Raw genomic sequence first — 20,295 nt, forward strand, 5'->3', positions numbered from 1 at the left:
AAAAAAAAAAAAAAAAAAAGAAAATTTAAACAAACAATCCCCGCCCCCCGCAATTCCAATAAACTATAGGAGGAACTCTATTTAGAAATTTATTGGACTCAACCAACTTTATGGACCTCTTGGGTCAGACATGCAGATTTCAAAGGCCCTGGCCAATGTCAAGGGGTAACTGCTGTCTTTCTCTGGATAGAGTCAGAAAGGCCTGGGCCTTGCTTCCTAGTAGCTAGAGAGTGATGGGCTGTCATGTAACCTCTGGATGTCCTTACCTGTCAGTTGTGGGGATGAGTTCTAATGCTCATTTTATAGGATTGTAGTGAAGGTTAAATGATGTAATGAATGGCTGCAAAGGTTCTGAAATGTAGTTGATTCTCAACAAATTGTTATGATTGTTATATTACAATGCTACTATTTACCTTAGTGATGATTTTCCCCTTTTCTTTATTTCCTCTTTCTTCCTCCATTCTTCCTTACTCCCCTTCCTCCTTCCTTATTTCCTTTCCTTTTTTCTACTTCTTTTCTCTGTGTGTGTGTTTTGAGACAGGGTGTCGCTGTCGCCCAGGCTGGAGTGCAGTGGTGTGATCATGGCTCGCCACAGCCTCAACCTCCTACACTCGAGTGATCCTCCCACTTCAGCCTCCTGAGTAGCTGGGACTACAGGCACATGCCACCTTACCCTGCTAATTTTTGTATTCTTTTTTTCTTTTTTTTTTAAAGAGACAAGGCTCTACTTTGTTGACCAGGCTGGTCTCGAGCTCCTGAGGCCAAGAATCCACCCGCTTCAGCCTCCTGAGTAGCTGGGACTACAGGCACATGGCACCTTGCCCTGCTAATTTTTGAGGCCAAGAAATCCACCCGCTTCAGCCTCCCAAAGTGCTGAGATTACAGCTGTGAGCCGCTGTGCCTGGCTCCTCCACTTTTCTTTTCTTTTTTATTGTATATTTATTGCTTGTATATTTATTGTATGTTTTCTTGTATGTTTATTGCATGTATATTTCTTGTATGTTTATTATACCCTTATTATAAAGGACATTACTCATAAACAACAAAATGGAAGAAACATGGGTGTTGTGGTGCTTCTGTGTCCTCTCCAGGTGTGCTGTGCCCTCAATATGTCCATGTATTCACCAACCTGGGAGCTCCTCAATGAATATTTCTTTCAGGAATCTGAGATGAGCCATTTTTTGGCCCAGAAAGTTTGGCCATTTCAAATCACTCTCCCCTTCACCAGCCATGTAGCCTGCCCCTTCTCCCACCCGTATGCACATTGCACTTCTCTCCATTATCTTTTTGAGTCAAATTCATCCCAACCTTCAAGACAAAGCTGGAGCGTCACCTTCTCTGTGAAGCCTGCCATGATTACCCCCATCTATGACAGAGATCAGAGCTGTTGCCAGCACACCCTTCCTTCTCAGTGCCTTCAGTCTGGTGCTGAGATAATCTGTATTCCTGTCTATATCCTCCAAATGCCGGCAGCTCTTTGAGGAAATGACCAACTGTGGTTTGCATATTCATGACCATAATACCTGGCCCAGAACAAGCCGTTGGTGAATAAATTCATGCTTCCTCAGGTGCACATAATGACTATCAGTCTGATGATTTGGGGGATCACAGTTGATACTAGGTTGAGATGAGTGAGATACCTAAGACATAACATTTTTGTTTTTTATTTTTTCCGAGTTGGGGTCTTGCTCTGTTGTCCAGGCTGGAGTGCAGTGGCGCCATCTTGGCACACCGTAACCTCCACCTCCCAGGTTCAAGCAGTTCTCCTGCCTCAGCTTCCCGAGTAGTTGGGATTACAGGCTCCTGCCACCATGTCCAGTTAATTTTTGTATTTTTAGTAGAGACAAGGTTTCACCACATTAACCAGGCTGATCTGAAACTCGACGTCAAGTGATTCACCTGCCTCAGCCTCCCAAAGTGCTGGGATTACAGGCGTAAGCCACTGCGCCCGGCCTAAAACACTACATTTAAGGAGGTGCTTGCTGTCAGGACACTCATGGTGGACACCCTGAGTTACTGAAAACATCAGATGCTTCATCTATACTCATTGCACAAGACAATTTTTACTGGCATCTGGGCTTAAAAACTTGAATATTATTTTTTTGCTCACGCGTTTCTAAGAACTGACATTATATTACCCCATGTCTTGGCATGGCTGAGATAAGGGCATCCTTCAATCTCTGGTCAGGTTGGCTGAGAGCCTGTCACATGCCAAGCCCTTTGCTACTCACTGGGGATACAGTGCAGGTGTGATGGACAGCCCATCTTCAGCACCATCTCAGTTCTCACAGGGCTCAGAGGAATGGGCATGGAGCCAGGAGAATGCTCATCAAGAATTGTACATGAATGGCTATATTATAGGATTAAGCAAGGTTCAGTTTAGTAGGCGTGGTAAAGAGCGAATGTTATGGGTGTGTGAAGATGACTTCTAGTTGGGAAGATGGACAGAACTTGTGAAGGAGGTGGCATTTGATGATTCACACTAACCTGGCCAATGTTATTCATGCCTCACTTGGTCCCCTTTACTGAGTCCATCTGCTGGGGTGGTTGGTTTCTAAGGCCAACAGTGGCACCCTTCTCTGAAGAGTTTCCCTCTGCTAATAAAAGCCCTCGCTCCCCATCCCCATGGGTGGCTATGTTCTCCCCACATGGATGGCTCCCAGATAATGACTCACCCATGCCTCAGCTCAAAGTAGGGCAGCTCTGTGGTGCCATTCACATTCTAGAGCTCGGGTTAAGCCCACATTTCAGCTGAAGTCACCGTGTGGCTTAGCTCTTTGGCCTTTTCTCCTTCCCTTTTCCTTTATGTTTCTCTCCAGACAGTGCCCCAGTAAACCATTTACACAAGAGTCCCCATCTTGGGCTATACTTCTAGGGATTCAGGCTTAAGGCGAAAACCAACAAGGGCAATAGTGGTGCTATTACTCATAACTTGATATTTGCAGCATTGCACATGTTCACTGATCTAATTTTTATAACATCCTGTGAATTGTTTTTTTTTTTTTTTTGAGACAGAGTTTCGCTCTTGTTACCCAGGCTGGAGTGCAATGGCGCGATCTCGGCTCACCGCAACCTCCGCCTCCTGGGTTCAGGCAATTCTCCTGCCTCAGCCTCCTGAGTAGCTGGGATTACAGGCACGCACCACCATGACCAGCTAATTTTTTGTAGTTTTTTTAGTAGAGACGGGGTTTCACCGTGTTGACCAGGATGGTCTCCATCTCTTGACCTCGCGATCCACCCGCCTCAGCCTCCCAAAGTGCTGGGATTACAGGCGTGAGCCACCCATCCTGCTTTGCAGACGAGGAAGCTGAAACTCAGAGAGGTTAGGGTTCCTTTGCCCATGTTTTCACAGCTGCTAAGCTGGGAGTCAAACTAGGAAGTCTGGCTTTCCATTTCCTGATAGGAAGTACTCCATGGCACGTTCATCTCTATAGACGCTCAGGGCTTGAGAGCTGGTGCCAGAGGAGATCTGCATGAGGGTGCAGGACTCGGGTGCTCTGGAGTTTGGAGGCAGGAACCACCGTGAGAAGAGTGCAGGGTGTCAAGTCGGGCAGCCTGGATCTTAGATCTGGGCTGCATCTCAGGGCAGTGGGACAGCTCCTTCCTGGGCCTCAGACTTTTTAACCTGTAAAACGGGCTGTGCAGCTACTTTCAGAGCTGTTCTGGACCTCCTGTGAGGATATGCATTTCTCATCCTCTTGCCTGGCATGTGGCAGGCAGGAAGTTCATGTTGCAGTCAGCCTGTCTGGGCCCATCTGGTGGCAGAGGCAGAGCAGCTGGCCCTCAGCATCCCAGGTGTCTGGATATCAGTGAGCAGGGACACCAGCTCTGGTCTTGAGACAGAGGCTGCTTTGAGATGGGTGAAACTTTTGTTCTCCCTCCTGTGAGAAGGAGATGAAGGCGACTTTGCTCTTATCAAAATACAACTGCCCCTGGCGTGGCATGGCGTGGTGTGGTGTGGTGTGGTGTGGTGTGGTGTGGTGTGGTGGCTCTCTCCTGGTACTTCACAATCCTCAATACGTGGTTTTCCCATTTGGTCCAAGGAGGTTGCTTGGGGGTCAGCAGGAGGGTAGAGAGAGGCTGTCCCATCCATAGGTCGGCGCCTGGAAGTTATCCCAGCTCCATTTATATTCCTTTGGACAAAACTGAGTTTATATCTACACCTTGCTGCCAGGGAGGCTGGAAAATTGGGATTTTATTATTGGAAGAAGGGGAACAAGTAGAAGCTTCTGCCTGGTTGGACAGTATGCTGCAAAGATGGTGGTCATAACCTGGAATCCTTCATGGGCATTCTCCGTGTGCCAACCACACGTATTTAATTTTATTTTTAAAATATTTTTTGAGATGGAGTTTTGCCCCTGTTGCCCAGGCTGGAGTGCAGTGGTACAATCTTGGTTCACTTCTACCTCTACCTCCCGGGTTCAAACAATTCTCCTGCCTCAGGCTCCCAAGTAGCTGGGATTACAGGCACGTGCCACCACGCCTGGCTAATTTTATATTTTTAGTAGAGATGGGATTTCACCATGTTGGTGAGGCTGGTCTCGAACCCCTGACCTCAGGTGATCCGTCCATCTTGGCATCCCTAAGTACTGGGATTACAGGCATGAGCCACTGCACCCAGCAATACAAGCTGCTTTTACTGTAATATTTTCACAGTCACCCTATGAGATGGACACTATTAGAGGCATGCCCATGGTACTGATTTGGGGAGGTTCAAGGGCAGAGCTTGGATTTGAGCCCCTGGCAAGCCAGCTTTGGCGGCTACACAGCTAACCACCACTACACTGTATGGAGAGTTCCAGAATGGATAAACACAGTTTTCACTAACGGATTTGCTATTTACTGATCTTGTGGCTTTGAGGAAGCTATATTCCCTCACAAGTTCTTAGTGTTCCCCTGACAGAGTGTCGTATGGATCAAATGAAATCACAACACGTGATAGCTGTTTGTCAATTGGAAAAAGCTAGAAGGAAGACTGACTGTGATTTCTTTTAGTGAACGTGGGACTCTGACTTCCAATGGCGGCGGAGAGAGAGAAGCCGTGATTGTCGTGTGCATAAAATGCTCTTTTTTTATGGCAATCCTCTGGACTCAGCCCATAGCCCCCATTCTTTCACTGCCTCCTATTTCTGTAGGATCACTTTGCCTTTCTGTATTACTCAGCTGGAATAATATGACAGATGAGGGCAACAGAAAGTAAAAGAAAAGATATGAAAGTTTGCTAAATAGAGAAGATCTGCTACTTCACTAGGAAGAGCTGGAGCCTGAAGAAGATTAAGGTAGAATTTCTCACTAAATCTTGCCGCATGGCCATCAGCCACTTCTCTCTCTCTCTCTCTCTCTCTCTCTCTCTCCCTGTCTCTCTCTCTCTCTCTCTCTCTCGATGGAGTTTGGCTCTGTCGCCCAGGCTGGAGTGTAGTGGCGTAATCTTGGCTCACTGCAGCCTCTGTCTGCCAGGTTCAAGTGATTCTCCTGTCTCAGCCTCCCAAGTAGCTGAGATTATAGGAATGTGCCACACCTGTCTAATTTTCATAATTTTAGTAGAGACAGGGTTTCATCATGTTGGCCAGGCCGGTCTCGAACTCCTGGCCTCAAGTGATCCTCCCACCTTGGCCTCCCAAAGTGCTGGGATTACAGGCATGAGCCATCGCACCCAGCCAGTCACTTCTCTTAGGAATGACTAAAAAGCCTTTGTTATTATTTGTCCATAACAGATGCAGAACTCAAGTCCACCAGCACTAGACTGAAGTGGGTGTCTCACAGCATGGTGCAGGCGTGTCTTTGAGTCCAGTCGCTGGTGCACTGGGGGCTCAAGGAGTAATTGCATTAAATGAGTGAGCAGCTTTTGGCTTGTGTGGCCAAAACGTTCTTCTACAGCAGCTGCTAAAGTGGTTGTGCATGGAGCCGTCTGCAAACTGGGTCAACAGGTCAATCGGGCCTTTTATATGCCAAACAGGCTGCCTATATTTACGTTTAGGGTCAGATCTAGGGCAGAAAATGATGCAGGCAAAAGAAATCCACTTAGAACTTTTCTGTGCTGATGCTGACTGCATGGAGGAGCTGTTCATTATTTATAGCCCACACAATTGTGTTTTGTCCAGTAACCTTATTTGGGCATATAAATAAGCCAGGGATAAGAGAGGAGAACAAAAATGCATTGATTTTTTTCTTTTCATATGAAAGGTAGATGAAGCGATTTTATATTTGAGGTTTTCTGGCTGGCATATTACCCAGACAGCAGGAATTAGAACAGATTTAATCTTCCAATCCATACTAATGGGGGCATTAGAAACACTGTTTATTAAATTTATTAAATTTATCTTTTAGACACTTTTAATATATTCCATTGCAGCCTTGCAGCGTAAGTGCTGAATAATGATAATGTTTAGCATTTATTGAATGCTTATTTTGATTGTGCCAGACACCGTGGTAAGCAACACACATGATCTCATTCAATCCTTACCATAAAAGTGTGAAAAGACACCTATTTCAATTCCCATTTTACAGATGAGAAACTTGAGGCACAGAGAAGGACAACAGTTTGCTGAAATCCATTTAGCTAGTGAGTAAGGAGGCTGGGGATTGAAGTCAAGTTTCCTCTGTGAGTTCATGCATCGGATGTTACATTGAATGACGGGGATCTCTGCAGCTGTGGGCCGGGAAGTCCTTTCATGTTCTAGAAGTGGCAGGTGTCAGAAGCAAAGGGAGCTAATCCTCAAAAGAAGCTTGCTGAATGCTGAGGACAGGGCTTATTCTTTTGCCTAAGGAATCTCATTTTAAACTCAGAACAAGTGCTCTATAGGTTCACCTACTTTTGGGCACCTCTAGAACCTTCTGCCTAAACCAAAATAGAATCTTAAATTTTCTTAATTTACATTTTTTTGAGGCAGAGTTTCACTCTTATTACCCAGACTGGAGTGCAATGGCCTGATCCTGGCTCACGGCAACCTCCGCCTCCCGGTTCAAGTGATTCTTCTGCCTCAGTCTCCCGAGTAGCTGGGATTACAGATGAGCACCACCATGCCCAGCTAATTTTGTATTTTTAGTAGAGACAGGGTTTCTTCATGTTGGTCAGGCTGGTCTCGAACTACTGACCTCAGGTGACCTGCCCGCCTCAGCCTTCCAAAGTGCTGGGATTATAGGCGTAAGCCACTGTGCCTGGCCAATTTATACTTTTAAATACAGGTAACATAGCAGTTTTCCTGACATCTATTCTCAAGGGCTGGGGCATCAATGAATTGGCTTTTTTTTTTTTTTTTTTTTTGCTGAGCACAGGGGGCTTTATTGATGGTACACGACAAGGTGGGGCTCCCTAGGCCCCTCCCTCTTCAAGGGGTCTGCATGGAAACTGTGAGGAGGGGCAATTCAGTGTGGTGGGGGACTCTGTGGCAGGGACTCCCCAGCAGTGAGGGCCTCTCTTCCTCTCGTGCTCTCGCTGGGGCTGGTGGTCCAGGGGTCTTACTCCTTGGAGGCCATGTGGGACATGAGGTCCACCACCCTGTTGCTGTAGCCAAATTCATTGTCATACCAGGAAATGAGCTTGACAAAGTGGTCGTTGAGGGCAATGCCAGCCCCAGCATCAAAGGTGGAAGAATGGGTGTCGCTGTTGAAGTCAGAGGATACCACCTGGTGCTCAGTGTATCCCAGGATGCCCTTGAGGGGGCCCTCCAACGCCTGCTTCACCATCTTCTTGATGTCATCATATTTGGCAGGTTTTTCCAGACGGCAGGTCAGGTCCACCACTGACACGTTGGCAGTGGGGACACGGAAGGCCATGCCAGTGAGCTTCCCATTCAGCTCAGGGATGACCTTGCCCACGGCCTTGGCAGCTCCAGTAGAGGCAGGGATGATGTTCTGGAGAGCCCCACGGCCATCACGCCACAGTTTCCCGGAGGGTCCATCCACGGTCTTCTGGGTGGCAGTGATGGCGTGGACAGTGGTCATGAGTCCTTCCACGATACCAAAGTTGTCATGGATGACCTTGGCCAGGGGCGCTAAGCAGTTGGTGGTGCAGGAGGCATTGCTGACGATCTTGAGGCTGTTGTCATACTTCTCATGGTTCACGCCCATCACGAACATGGGGGCATCAGCAGAAGGGGCAGATATGATGACCCTTTTGGCTCCCCCCTGCAAGTGAGCCCCAGCCTTCTCCATGGTGGTGAAGACGCCAGTGGACTCCACCACGTACTCAGCACCAGCATCGCCCCACTTGATTTTGGAAGGATCTCGCTCCTGGAAGATGGTGATGGGATTGCCATTGATAACAAGCTTCCCGTTCTCAGCCTTGACAGTGCCATGGAATTTGCCGTGGGTGGAATCATACTGGAACATGTAGACCATGTAGTTGAGGTCAATGAAGGGATCATTGATGGCGACAATATCCACTTTACCAGAGTTAAAAGCAGCCCTGGTGACCAGGCGCCCAATACGACCAAATCCGTTAACTCCGACCTTCACCTTCCCCATGGTGTCTCAGGGATGTGGCTGGCGATGGGAGACTAGATGCGGCTTTCCGGCGAACAGGAGGCGCAGAGAGCCTTTTTTTTTTTTTTTTTTTTTTTTTAAGGGAGTCTTGCTCTGTCGCCAAGGCTGCAGTGCAGTTGACACAGTGATGTCAGTTCACCGGAAACTTTTCCTCCTTGGCTGAATGGATTCTCCTGCTTAGCCTCCCAAGTAGCTGGGATTATAGGAACATACCACCAGGCCCAGCTAATTTTTTGTATTTTTTTAGTGGAGATGGGGTTTCACCATGTTGGCCAGGCTGGTCTCAAACTCTGGACCTCAAGTGATTTGACTGCCTTAGCCTCCCAAACTGCTGGGATTACAGGCGTAAACCAACCATGGCGCCCACTCTGTACACGTTATTGAGCAGCTACTACTTGTCAGTGTTGGGAATATCAGGTTTAAAGAAACAATCTCTTAGAAAGTCATGGTTTTTCTAAGAGAGAAATACAGGGCAGCATCCACAGTCCACGGGAAAAGTGCTGTGACAGAGGTGACAGGCCACCGACACTCGGCATGATAGCAGCCCCAGGCTGGGCCCCATGGTCCCTACCTCATTGTATGTCTCCTTATGGAGGCAGTTCCCTCCCACATTGTGAACTGTGCAGCTAATTGGGTATTGCAGAAATGAGGGCGTGTATTACCCACCCTTACAAGATGGGTCATATAGGACTTTGCAGCTTCTGTCTTTTTTTTTTTTGGGTCTCTCTCTCTCTAGGAGAAGCCAGCCACCATGTTATGAGGACACCCAAGCAATCCTGTAGAAAGTTCCATGTGGTGCCAGACGCAGTGGCTCACTCCTGTAATCCCAGTACTTTGGGAGGCTGAGGTGGGTGGATCATGAGGTTAGGAGTTCAAGACCAGCCAGGCCAATATGGCGAAACCCTGTCTCTAATAAAAATGCAAAAATTAGCCAGGCATGGTGGCGGGCGCCTGTAATCCCAGCTACTCAGGGGACTGAGGGAGGAGAATCGCTTGAACCCAGGAGGCGGAGGTGGTAGTGAGCCAAGATCATGCCACTGCACTCTATCCTGAGTGACAGAGTGAGACTCCATCTCAAAAAAAAAAAAAAAAAAAAAAGAAAAAGAAAATTTCATGTGGTGAGGAACTGATACCTCCAATCCGTGGTGGCCAGTACCAATTTACTTATCACGTGAGAGCATCCTGGAAGCAGACCCTCCTGTCTCAGCCATGACTTCAGATGACTGCCGTCTTATGGGAGTCCCCAAGCTGGAACTGTCCAGGCAAGCTGCTCCCACATTCTTGATCCACAGAAACTGTGAAATGATGAATGTTTATAGTTGTTTCAAGTCACTTACATTTTAAGTTCATTTGTTATGCAGCAGTAGATAATGGAAACTCCGTAAACAGGAGCCCAGTCTGAGGAGGATGGAGATGGTAATCAGGAAAGGCTTCCTGGAAGAGGTGTTAGCTGAGCTATGTCTTGTAGAATGAGGAGGAGTTCTGAGTAGGAGTCAGTGAGGCTGAGAGTGTTGGGGTGCTAGGGCTTTCTGGGCAGGAGGAACAATATGTATAAAGGACCACTTCAGGTCCCATCTGCTCTGCAAAGTCTTCCCTAACCATTCACCGTCTGATTCATTCATTTACTTACTCATTCATTCGACAAGGCTTTGATGACAGCCTCCTATATCCCAGGCTCCATGCAGAGTACTGGGGTTGCTATAAGTTGCATTTCTGAGACTGCTCAGTTAGGCATAGAAAACTCAGATGCCCACGGGGCCAGCAAGTAATGCAAGCCAGTGAGGCTGAGTTTACAGGAGTGGTGTGCTGTGAGTCAGGGGTGAGGCCACTGAGAAGTGGGGAGCCCAATTCCCAAGAAAGGGCCACCATTCCTCTGCTCCAGTTGTTTGCTGCATGCCAGAATGTAAGCCCAAATTGGTCAGATCTTCCCATTTGTCAAGAGAATCTAGACATTGCATTTTAGTATAAAGTCTTCTAATTTTCAAAAAGCAGCCCGAGCCCAAACTAGTCGTCAAATTTCCCTTTTTCCAGTCTTATGTTCAGGAGCTCCATGAGTTGGCTGGTGGAGATGTCAGCTTCTCTCCTGCGCTGACCACAAACCTTTGTCCTCTGCCTTATGGTTAGCTTGAGTCCTATGTGACTGGTGCAATGATTAACTGTCTCAATAGCTTTCCTTCTTTCTTTCTTTCTCTTTCTTTCTTTCTTTCTTTCTTTCTTTCTTTCTTTCTTTCTTTCTTTCTTTCTTTCTTTCTTCTTTCTTTCTTTCTTTCCTTTCTTTCTTTCTCCTTTCTTTTCCCTTCCTTCCTTCCTTCCTTCCTTCCTTCCTTCCTTCCTTCCTTCCTTCCTTCCTTCCTTCCTTCCTTCCTTTCTTTCTCTCTCTCTCTCTCTCTTTCTTTCTTTCTTTTTGAGGTGGAGTCTCGCTCTGTAACCCAGGCTGGAGTGCAGTAGCATGATCTCGGCTCACTGCGACCTCCACCTCCTGGGTCCTGGTTCAAGCGGTTCTCCTACTTCAGCCTCCCAAGTAGCTGGGATTACAGGTATCCGCTACCATGCCCAGCTAATTTTTGTATTTTTAGTAGAGACGGGGTTTCACCATGTTGGCCAGGCTGCTCTTGAACTCCTGACATCATGATCTGCGCACCTCGGCCTCCCAAAGTCCTGGGATTATGGGTGTGAGCCACTGCGACTGGCCTGTTTCAATAGTTTTCTAAGTGGTGGCATATAACACCCAAGTTCCACCGATCACCAGTGAGGGGAAAGGAAGCTGGTGTTAATCCACATGGAGACGCTTCCATAGCTCCTCAGCAAAGCGCTCCGTAGCCCAATGCTGTTATGGTAAAGGTGTCAAAGCAAAATTACAGAATGTAAAGTCTTTAATCCGGTGGGCCGTGAGCACTGCATGCCTTCCTGAAGCCACAATGCTTACTGATAGCATCCAGGGTTGGCCACCTAGTGACTTTTCAGCATATACTGGTGTGTGGCTCTGGGAGTGTCCATATCTTAGGAAGGGAGGACGGTGAGTTTACAGAAGCCTTCCTGGGTGTAAGCATGGGGCTGTGCATGCAGAAGTTTCTTTAGTTCTCCAACAGCCCTGGAAGATTGGTGCTATCATTCTTTTCATTTTACAGATGAGAAAATGAAGTCCCAGGGAAGTTTACTGATTTGTGCAAGGTCTTGCAGCCAGTAAGAGGCAGGACAGGCAACTCTTCTGGGACTGTTACAGGTCTATGTCCGGCCGGGGGAGGTGGCTCACGCCTGTAATCCCAGCACTTTGGGAGGCCGAGGCGGGCAGATCATGAGGTCAAGAGATCGATACCATCCTGGCCAACATGATGAAACCTTGTCTTTACTAAAAATACAAAAATTAGCTGGGCGTAGAGGTGCGTGCCTGTAACCCCAGCTGCTCGGGAGGACGAGGCATGAGAATTGCTTGAACCTGGGAGGCGGAGGTTGCAGTGAGCCAAAACCATGTCACTGCACTCCAGCCTGGTGGACAAAGTGAGACTCTGTGTCCTACCCCCCCAAAAAAAGAGTCTATGTTCTTATCTACTCTGCTGTAATTTTTCTCCCTGGCATCAAAAGAGAGAAAGCACTGGAGTTTCTGAGTTCTTATTGGAGAGGAACTCAGCAATGACAGTCTGATTGGAAGAGGGCAGGCTGTGGGACATGTGAAGCAAGTCCTACAGAGAAGGCACAGTTTATTGTTTTGTGTTTTCTCTTAGAATGAGGTGCTTCTCCTTCTTCTCCTCCTACTCCCAAGTAAGCCCTTGGTGACGCCACTGAGAGGGACCTAGTTATGAAAGGAATTTCGAGGACAACTCATATGTCAGATTTAGTGACATAGTTTGTATTGAGCTTGTGAGTTATTAATTAGGTGAGTCTTTTTATCTGTTGTATCAAGTACCTTGATTTGTGGTGGGAAATGGCACAAAGGAGAAGAAACGCTACATGCTTTGGAGCCTGGGAAATGTGAATTTCAATCCTGATTTACTCACTAACTAGCTGTGCGATCTTGGACGCGTTGTAACCTGTCTGAGCTCCAGTCCCCCCTTCCCGCACATGAGGTCAAGAATACGCAACATACAGCAACCTCAGTTCTCTTCATGGAGCCCGGGTCATAGGAGGCTCTCACCAAAGCCTTGTCGAATGAACAAGTAAATGAATGAATCAGGCAATGAATGGTTAGGAAAGACTGCAGAGCTGATGGGGACGGAAGTGGTCCTGGAGGATTTAATACGTGGAAAAGAGGAGGGAGGGAATTGAAGAGAGGGAATTGTGGGCAGGGAAATGACATAACTAGTGGCTTGGTGGGGAGGATTCCAGGCTTAGAGGATAGTGAAAGGCCAACAGGACTTCTGGTGGAGGAGAGAATGGCCCAGGAGGGGCCTGCACTGACTTCCCCATCCTGATTAAACTTCCTCAGTGGCCAACAGAGCGCTAGGTGCTGACACTAATAGTTCCTTTAACAGAGCCTTTCATCTCCTATTCAAAGTGCTTTGCAAGTGTTAATTAAATCTCCAAACACCTCATGAGGTAAATATTATTTATCCATCTTTTGTAGATGAAGACATTTAGGAGCAAAGAGAAGTAATTTTCCCAGGGCAGTGTCTAGATGGGTGTCCATTCCCACCGTCATTCCAGAATTGCCAAAACATGTCTTTAGAAGAAAGCAGAAAAAACAAATCAGATCTTTTCTTGCCATACCCCCTCCTATACCCTCAGACATATAAAAAACAGAAATCAGGACAAAAAAAATAGATGCCATTTAAAGATATTCCTTAGATTTTTCAAAAAGTCTCCCAAAGCATTCTCAAATGTATACCTCCCTTTCCAATTTTTTAGGACTTAGAGTTTACAAGGTTAAGAAAATTGTTCAGTTGAATGCTTCACAGATATATTCAGGCCTGGAAATTGGTGCTTCTTATTTCTCACCTGTAATACGGGAACGCTCTTTCAGAGTTGTTGTGAGGATTAAATGAATGAATTTATCCAAAAGCACTTATCTCAGGGCCAGACTCATATAAAGCACTTGACAGAGGGGTCATGATGATGATTTTAGTGGAGTCAGAAGATCTTCCGAGGGCCTCCTGACGTTTCCTCTTGAGTGCCCCTCCAATCACCTTGATTCATTCATTTGACCAGTGTGTGCTGTCCTCCAGGCGCTATGCTAGGTTGGGGGAATACAGCAATGCACAAGGCAGGCAAGAGCTCTGTTCTGTTCTCTGGTTCCACTCTGGTTTACAGTCTGGTTAAGGAGTCAGACATTAAAAAAGCATATATCCTTATGCACTATTCCTGCCGAGGTGAGCCCTAGAAATGAGAGGTCCATGATGCTCTGGGCGAGCTAAGAGAAGGGGCTTTTCTAAGTCAGGGAAGGCAGCCAGGGCTCCTAGTGGGGAGAGGTGCTGTAACTGGGATCTGAAGGGTGCTAGGAGGTAAGTGGGGGAAGAAGAGGGGGAAAAGGACATGGAACAGCGGGGACAGCATGTGCAGAAAACCCCAAACTAAAGAAAAGTGTCATTCAGCAACCATTTCCAAATTCCTTGTTTTTTCTTTTTTTTCCCCCTTGGAGTTTGTGAGGTTCCTTTTTTTTGTTTCTTTTGTTTTAAAATTGTACTTTAGGTTCTGGGTACACGTGCAGATCATGCAGGATTGTTGCATAGGTACATACATGGCAAGGTGGTTTCCTGCCTCCAGTCCCCCATCACCTATATCTGGCGCTTCTCCCCATGTTATCCCTCCCCAACCTCCTCACCCCCTGCTGTCCCTCCCCTAGCCCCCGCCAACAGGCCCCAGTGTGTGATGCCCCCCTCCCTGTGTCTATGTGTTCTCATTGTTCAATACCCGCCTATGAGTGAGAACATGCGGTGTTTGGTTTTCTGTTCTTGTGTCAGTTTGCTGAGAAAGATGGATGGTTTCCAGATTCATCCATGTCCCTACAAAGAACATGAACTTATCCTTTTTTATGTCTGCATAGTATTCCATTAAAAAAGAATGTTGGGCACTGGGAGAGAGACATAAGATGAGAAATTAGCCCAGGAGGAGCCGGCGTCAGGTGCTATAAATTGGTACTGATCCTGGAGTCTACTTTGATAAGAAACATAGAGAAGGAGCTGGAGTTGTTCAGAGGCCTTGGCGAATGGTTCTACCTGGAGAAGCTGAGGCAGGCTTTCTGGAGGTGGCACCAGAGCTGAGCTTTCTGTTATTCATTTGTTAGCAAGAATGATTGAATATCTATCTACAAGGTGCCAAGCAGTAGGCTCTGCCCTGTGGTAAAGGAGGGACCAGCAGAAAGTCCCTGCCCTGAAGGAAGCCACAGTGGAACAGGGGAGACAAAGCTTCAGATGCCAGCCGAGGAGGGAGGAGCGTGGTCTTGTTCTCGTGTCCATCTTTGGAGCACAGTGGAGGAGGGGCACGTGAGGAGTCAGATGGATCCGTGAACGCTGGTGTAGATGAATACTTAAGACTTAATGATGGTATTGATTTAGCTTATAACTAATAGCACCTTGTATTGGTTAAGCACTTAACACTTTAGGAGGCACACTCATGAGCCCATTGGATATGACAACAACTTGGCAAAGAAGTAGAACAGGTATGATTTCCTGCATTTTCAAGCCAGTGAGATGAAAACTCAGGAAAAATACATGAAATGAATGATTTGATTTTGATAAATTACAATGCCCTTTGTCGATAAGACATCGGAGGACCTCTGTTTTGGGCCCATGCATTTTGATTTTGGTTTCTGTAGTTGTTTTCCCTGAATCTCCATCTCCATTGATGTTTCTGAGTGTTCACAGCTGAAGTTTAGATAGATCCAGGAGCACACCACGGACCCACCCCATGAGCTGCTAGCCCACCTGGGGCAAATGGCATTGGCTTCCAGCCCCACTCACGATCTGAAGAATAACAAAGCTGCATTTCTTTACGAAATGTGCTCTAAGTAGGGTGCGCATAATAGACCATCCAACTTGGGACACTTCCGAGAGTAAAAGGGGGTGGGAATCATGATTACTTTAGGGTTACAGGCTGACATGGAGACTAACGCTGACCAACTGGGTCGTATGGTCACCCTGCCTACGAGTCACCCTTTGCACTAATTAAATTCTTCCTCTGGTCCTCACTTTTTTTCTGAACTGTTTACCCATCCACTTATTGTTTTCTTTTCTTTCTTTCTTTTTTTTTTTTTTCCTAAGATGGAGTTTCTGTCTTGTTACCCAGGCTGGAGTGCAATGGCGCGATCTCGGCTCACCGCAACCTCCGCCTCCTGGGTTCAAGCAATTCTCCTGCCTCAGCCTCCCAAGTATCTGGGACTATAGGTGCACGCCACCATGTCCAGCTAATTTTTGCATTTTTAGTAGAGACGGGGTTTCACCATGTTGACCAGGATGGTCTCGATCTCTTGACCTCGTGATCCACCCGCCTCAGCCTCCCAAAGTGCTGGGATTATAGGTGTGAGCCATCGCGCCCCACATACCCATCCACTTATTGGACAATGATTTACCAGGCCCCTCTAAGTCCATGTTCTGGGCTGCCAGGGATGCATAATCCAGGATTCCTCCTCTAAAGAAAGAAGAATTCTTCCTCCAGAGGTGAAATCAGTGCACTCTGAGTAACTGTCCCGGATAAGCCAGTGGGCACAGAGCCTCTCATAGGTTTCACTTGCCAGCTTCTCATCTGTTAATAAGCCATCAAAGGAGATGTTCCTGGAGGGTGGAGATCATGCCTGCTCTGTCCTCAGCAACACATGGGGTAGGGGAGGTATTCACAGACACCAGGCAGGGGCTTTCAAAGAGCGAGGCAGCCCAGTCCGTCCTGAAAGGCAGCAGTGCTCAGCCAATGGGTCCCTGTGGGCCCCCCCTACCCCTCACATGCCTTTCTTTCTGTCCTTTCCTTTTGTTTCTTGGGTCGTGTAACACTCATCACATTGGTAATTATTTGTGAGCGCTGGTTTAATGCTTGTTGAACAAGAAGGTGGGTTGTTCCCCAGTACCTAGCAGGGGCCCTGGCTTGTGGAAACCTTCAACAAATATTTGCTTGCCGACTAATTGACTTAAGGCCCAAGGCCATGAGCTGCCTCTGATGACAACCTAGGAGAAATAAATTTCCTGGGAGAAAAATGGAGTGCAGGCAGGGACAGAGGGGAGCTTACAGGTCTGGGTCTGGTGGATAGAAGGTACTTACTTGAGCAGGATATTCAAAAGAACAGGCTGGGCACGGTGACTCACACCTGTAATCCCAGCACTTTGGGAGGCTGAGGCCAATGGATCACTCAAGGCCGGGAGTTCAAGACCAGCCTGGCTAGGATGGCAAAACCCTGTCTCTATGAAAAAAAACCAAACAAAACAAACAAACAAACAAACAAACAAACAAAAAAACACAAGAATTAGCTAGGCATGGTGGTGCATGTCTGTAATTCCAGCTACTCAGGAGGCTGAGGCATGAGAATTGCTTAAACCTGGGAGGTGGAGGTTGCAGTGAACTGACCTCATGCTACTGCACTCCAGCCTGGAAGACAGAGTGAGACTTTGTGACAAACAAACAAATAAATCAGTCATCTAAGGAGAAGGAATGATGCTGCCCATGCCTTAACATCATTCCTGAGTCCCTCGGGTAGGAAAGGTGGCTTTGCACCTGCCCAGCCTTTCCGCCCTCTGCCTTATCCAGCAGTAGTTCTTGGCCTGGCACCGAGCTGAGCGGAGTGATGGAACAAGGAGTAGAATTTCCTGCCTGGACTGAAATGGGGCCCCATGTCCAGGATTCCAGATGTCCCAGTGGAAGTGCCAGGGGCAGCTAGTGGCCAGGTGTAGAGCTCAGGTCCACTGGCACCAAGTGGTGTTCCCATGATACTCTCTCATAAGGCACCCCCAAGTATGGCATTTCCCATTTTTGTTCACTCTGGGATAGGTACGGGTTATTACATTTGCTGCAGGACTGTACCTGTGGGGTGACCTGGATGTAGCTGCTGTCAGGGAGGACTTTGAAGAGGACACTTGACTTTGGCCATGGTGGAGTGGGGGGAAATGTGAAGGGCTGGGCCCATCCCTGAGCTGGAGGAAGAAGCTGGGGCTGCGGTGATGGTCTGGAAGCTGGTGTGTACCAAGCAGCCCATTTATGGGCTATATCTGCTATGCCATTCAACCTGAATGGCCCCTGCAGCCCAACTGCCTGTGTTCAAATCCCATCTCTACCTCCAGTCGGCCATGTGGGTGACAGCAAGTTATTTAACTTTCCTTTTTCAGTTTCATCTTCTCGAAAATGAGGATGATAATAGTAACCATCCCAGTGGGTTCTCATGACAAGCAAATGATTTAATATATGTCAACTCTAGGTCTGGCACAGTGTCTCACGTCTGTAATCCGAGCACTTTGAGAAACCGAGGCGGGTGGACTGCTTGAGCCAAAAGTTTAAGACCAGCTTGGGCAACATGGCAAAATCCCGTCTCTACTAAAAACACAAAAATTAGCCAGGCTTAGGAGTACATGCCTGTAGTCCCAGCTACTCGGAAGGCTGAGGCATGAGAATCACTTGAACCTGGAAGGCAGAGGTTGCAACGAACCAAGATAGTGCCACTGCACGGCAGTCTGGTGACAGAGCAAGCCTATCTCAAGGAAAAAAAAAATGTGTTCAGAGCAGTTTTAGCTATGAGCAAAAGAAACAAATGAAAACCCGGCTTCATACAGTTTCCCAGCATGTCCTACGCCCTTGCACACTTTCACCCTTGCATTTTCCCAGTGCCCACCTGCCTTAACCCTACCTCTCCGAGTCATAGCCCCATCACCTCGTTCATTCAGTTATTCAACAAATTTTACTGGGTATCTACAACTTGCCAAATGTTGATCAGACCATACTACAACAAATAGACAAAATCTCTAACCTTAAGAAACCTGCAATCCAATGGGACAGATAAAATAGGGAGATAAATAATTTAAATGGAATAAAATTAATATATTTTCTGAGCTAGATGAAGATAAACAGAAGGGGTAAGTGCCTTTATCAGGAGAGAACCTGAAAGGATCTCTGCAAGAGACACCATTTAACTGGGTCAGAAAAGTTGGGGAATATAACACTTTAATAATTATTTTATAACAATAATAATGACTTCCATTTTTGGAGCATTTGCTATGTGCCCTGAACTATGTGCTTTTCAGGGATTAGCAACAAACCCCAGGAAGTAGGTACTGTCATTATCCACCTTCCCCCTGACAGACGAAGACACTGAGGCTTTGAGTGGATAATTAGCTAATCTAAGGTTTTATAGTTATCAAGTAAAGAATCGGGATTTGACCCTAGGCTGCCTGGATCTGGGGTCTGTGCGCCACTAAGCCCCAGTGAGAAGGCACTGACCTCTTTATGCTGGAAGCCTCCTCATGCTGAGATGCTGGAGTTCCTCACCCCAAAGCTGCTGAACCCCGGGAATGCATCTGGCACAGTGCTTGTGTGGACCCTATCTGTGTCAATCACCCTAGTTCTAGCTGATTTGCAATATACATTTGTAATTAAATTGGAATTGGAAATGTTTATGAAGGGCTTATCAGACGCGAGGCACTATTCTAAGAGCTTTCCATGTATTAATCCATTTATTACTCACAACAGTACTAAAAAGGAGTATACATTATCTTTATTTTACAGATGAGAAAATAGAAGTGCAGCGAGGTTAAACTGCTTGCCCAAGATCATTCGGCTAGGGAGGGGAAGTCCTGCTTATGAGAAATCCCAGGTCTTTCCAATTCTGTATTCTTGTATCTTTCTGTTTTTTTTTTTTTTTTTTTTTTTTTTTTTTTTTTTTTTTTTTTGTCATGTCCCTTTCTGCTAGGGTGGGGAAATTCAGGCTGGGATGGGAGTACCCGCAGAGGGCCAAACAATTTTGGAGTAAGCCAAATGTTGCATTTCAGGGGTTGAGATTGAGATCTATGATGCCCTTTCCTGGATTTGAAACATACTGGGCTACCTAGTTCTTCAAAGGATTTAGGATGTATCTATATTTTGCTGTTGCTGACTCAGGGAATTAGTTTGGTTGACACTGGGAACTCTTGAAGCTTGCTTGAGTCTGTGTGTGCCTATTGGACCAAACCCACTGAAACTTCCTAGGAGACAGCCTTACAGAGGCCCCCGTAAGAAGATCCCAGATTTAGAGAAGACTGTGGCGTAAACTCTCCTGTGCGTGTATCTGTCTTTCTCACTAGACTGTGGGCTGCCCTGAAGGCAAGGACCGGATTGTGTTCATCTTTGCAGGCTTCTGTCCCCTCCAACCACCTGGTTAGGTGCTCTGCACATAGTAGATGCTGTAAACACACTGATGGGATAAAGAATGCAGAATCTTCAGGACAGAGTGTGGTTCCTGAGGGATTCTCTGTGTAGTTTGTGGCAGGAATGCTCTGTTGCCTACTTGTGTGAAGTTGGCTATTTACTTTGCCTTTCTGGGCCTCAGTTTTCTCGTCTGTCAAGTGGGTTAAAACATTCTCTACTGCTATGAGGATTAAATGAGATAATACAGCCCTTAGAACAGTGCTTGGCACATGAAAAGTGCTCCGTGAATATGAACGATTCCTAATATTGGTAACATGGTCAATATCATCAAACAACTGCCAGATACAGTGTGAGTTCTGAAGTCAAAGAGACCTGGATTTGAATTCTGTTTCCTTTTTTTTTTGAGACGGAGTCTTGCTCTGTCTCCAGGCTGGAGTGCAGTGGTGCAATCTCGGCTCACTGCAGCCTCCACCTCTTGGGTTCAAGCGATTCTTCTGCCTCAGCCTCCCAAGCAGCTGAACTACAGGTGTGTGCCACCAGGCCCAGCTAATTTTTGTATTTTTA

General features: G+C 46.9%; 1 protein-coding gene across 2 annotated transcripts; it reads right to left on the minus strand.

Annotated features, from left to right (window-relative positions):
• Positions 1 to 7,266: 7,266 nt before the first annotated feature.
• LOC108283928 (glyceraldehyde-3-phosphate dehydrogenase-like) lies at positions 7,267 to 13,149 on the minus strand. Of its 2 annotated transcripts, none has more exons than XM_037728607.1 (2): positions 13,138 to 13,149; positions 7,267 to 8,508 (listed from the first exon to the last, which is right to left on the minus strand). In XM_037728607.1, the coding sequence occupies exon 2, from the start codon at positions 8,464 to 8,466 to the stop codon at positions 7,459 to 7,461; it is 1,008 nt and encodes a 335-aa protein (XP_037584535.1). In that variant the 5' UTR covers positions 8,467 to 8,508; positions 13,138 to 13,149; the 3' UTR covers positions 7,267 to 7,458. The 2 variants fall into 2 exon arrangements, with proteins under 2 accessions (XP_037584535.1, XP_037584530.1); XM_037728602.1 differs by lacking the exon at positions 13,138 to 13,149 and adding an exon at positions 12,513 to 12,524.
• Between the last annotated feature and the right edge of the window lie 7,146 nt (positions 13,150 to 20,295).

This window comes from Cebus imitator, unplaced genomic scaffold (genome assembly GCF_001604975.1).
Source record: "Cebus imitator isolate Cc_AM_T3 unplaced genomic scaffold, Cebus_imitator-1.0 Scaffold13, whole genome shotgun sequence".
Taxonomy (NCBI): Eukaryota; Metazoa; Chordata; class Mammalia; order Primates; family Cebidae; genus Cebus; species Cebus imitator.

Bases quoted from the DNA above. Each gene is read 5' to 3' on its own strand.
- LOC108283928 (XM_037728607.1), bottom strand. From the start codon at position 8,466: ATGGGGAAGGTGAAGGTCGGAGTTAACGGATTTGGTCGTATTGGGCGC.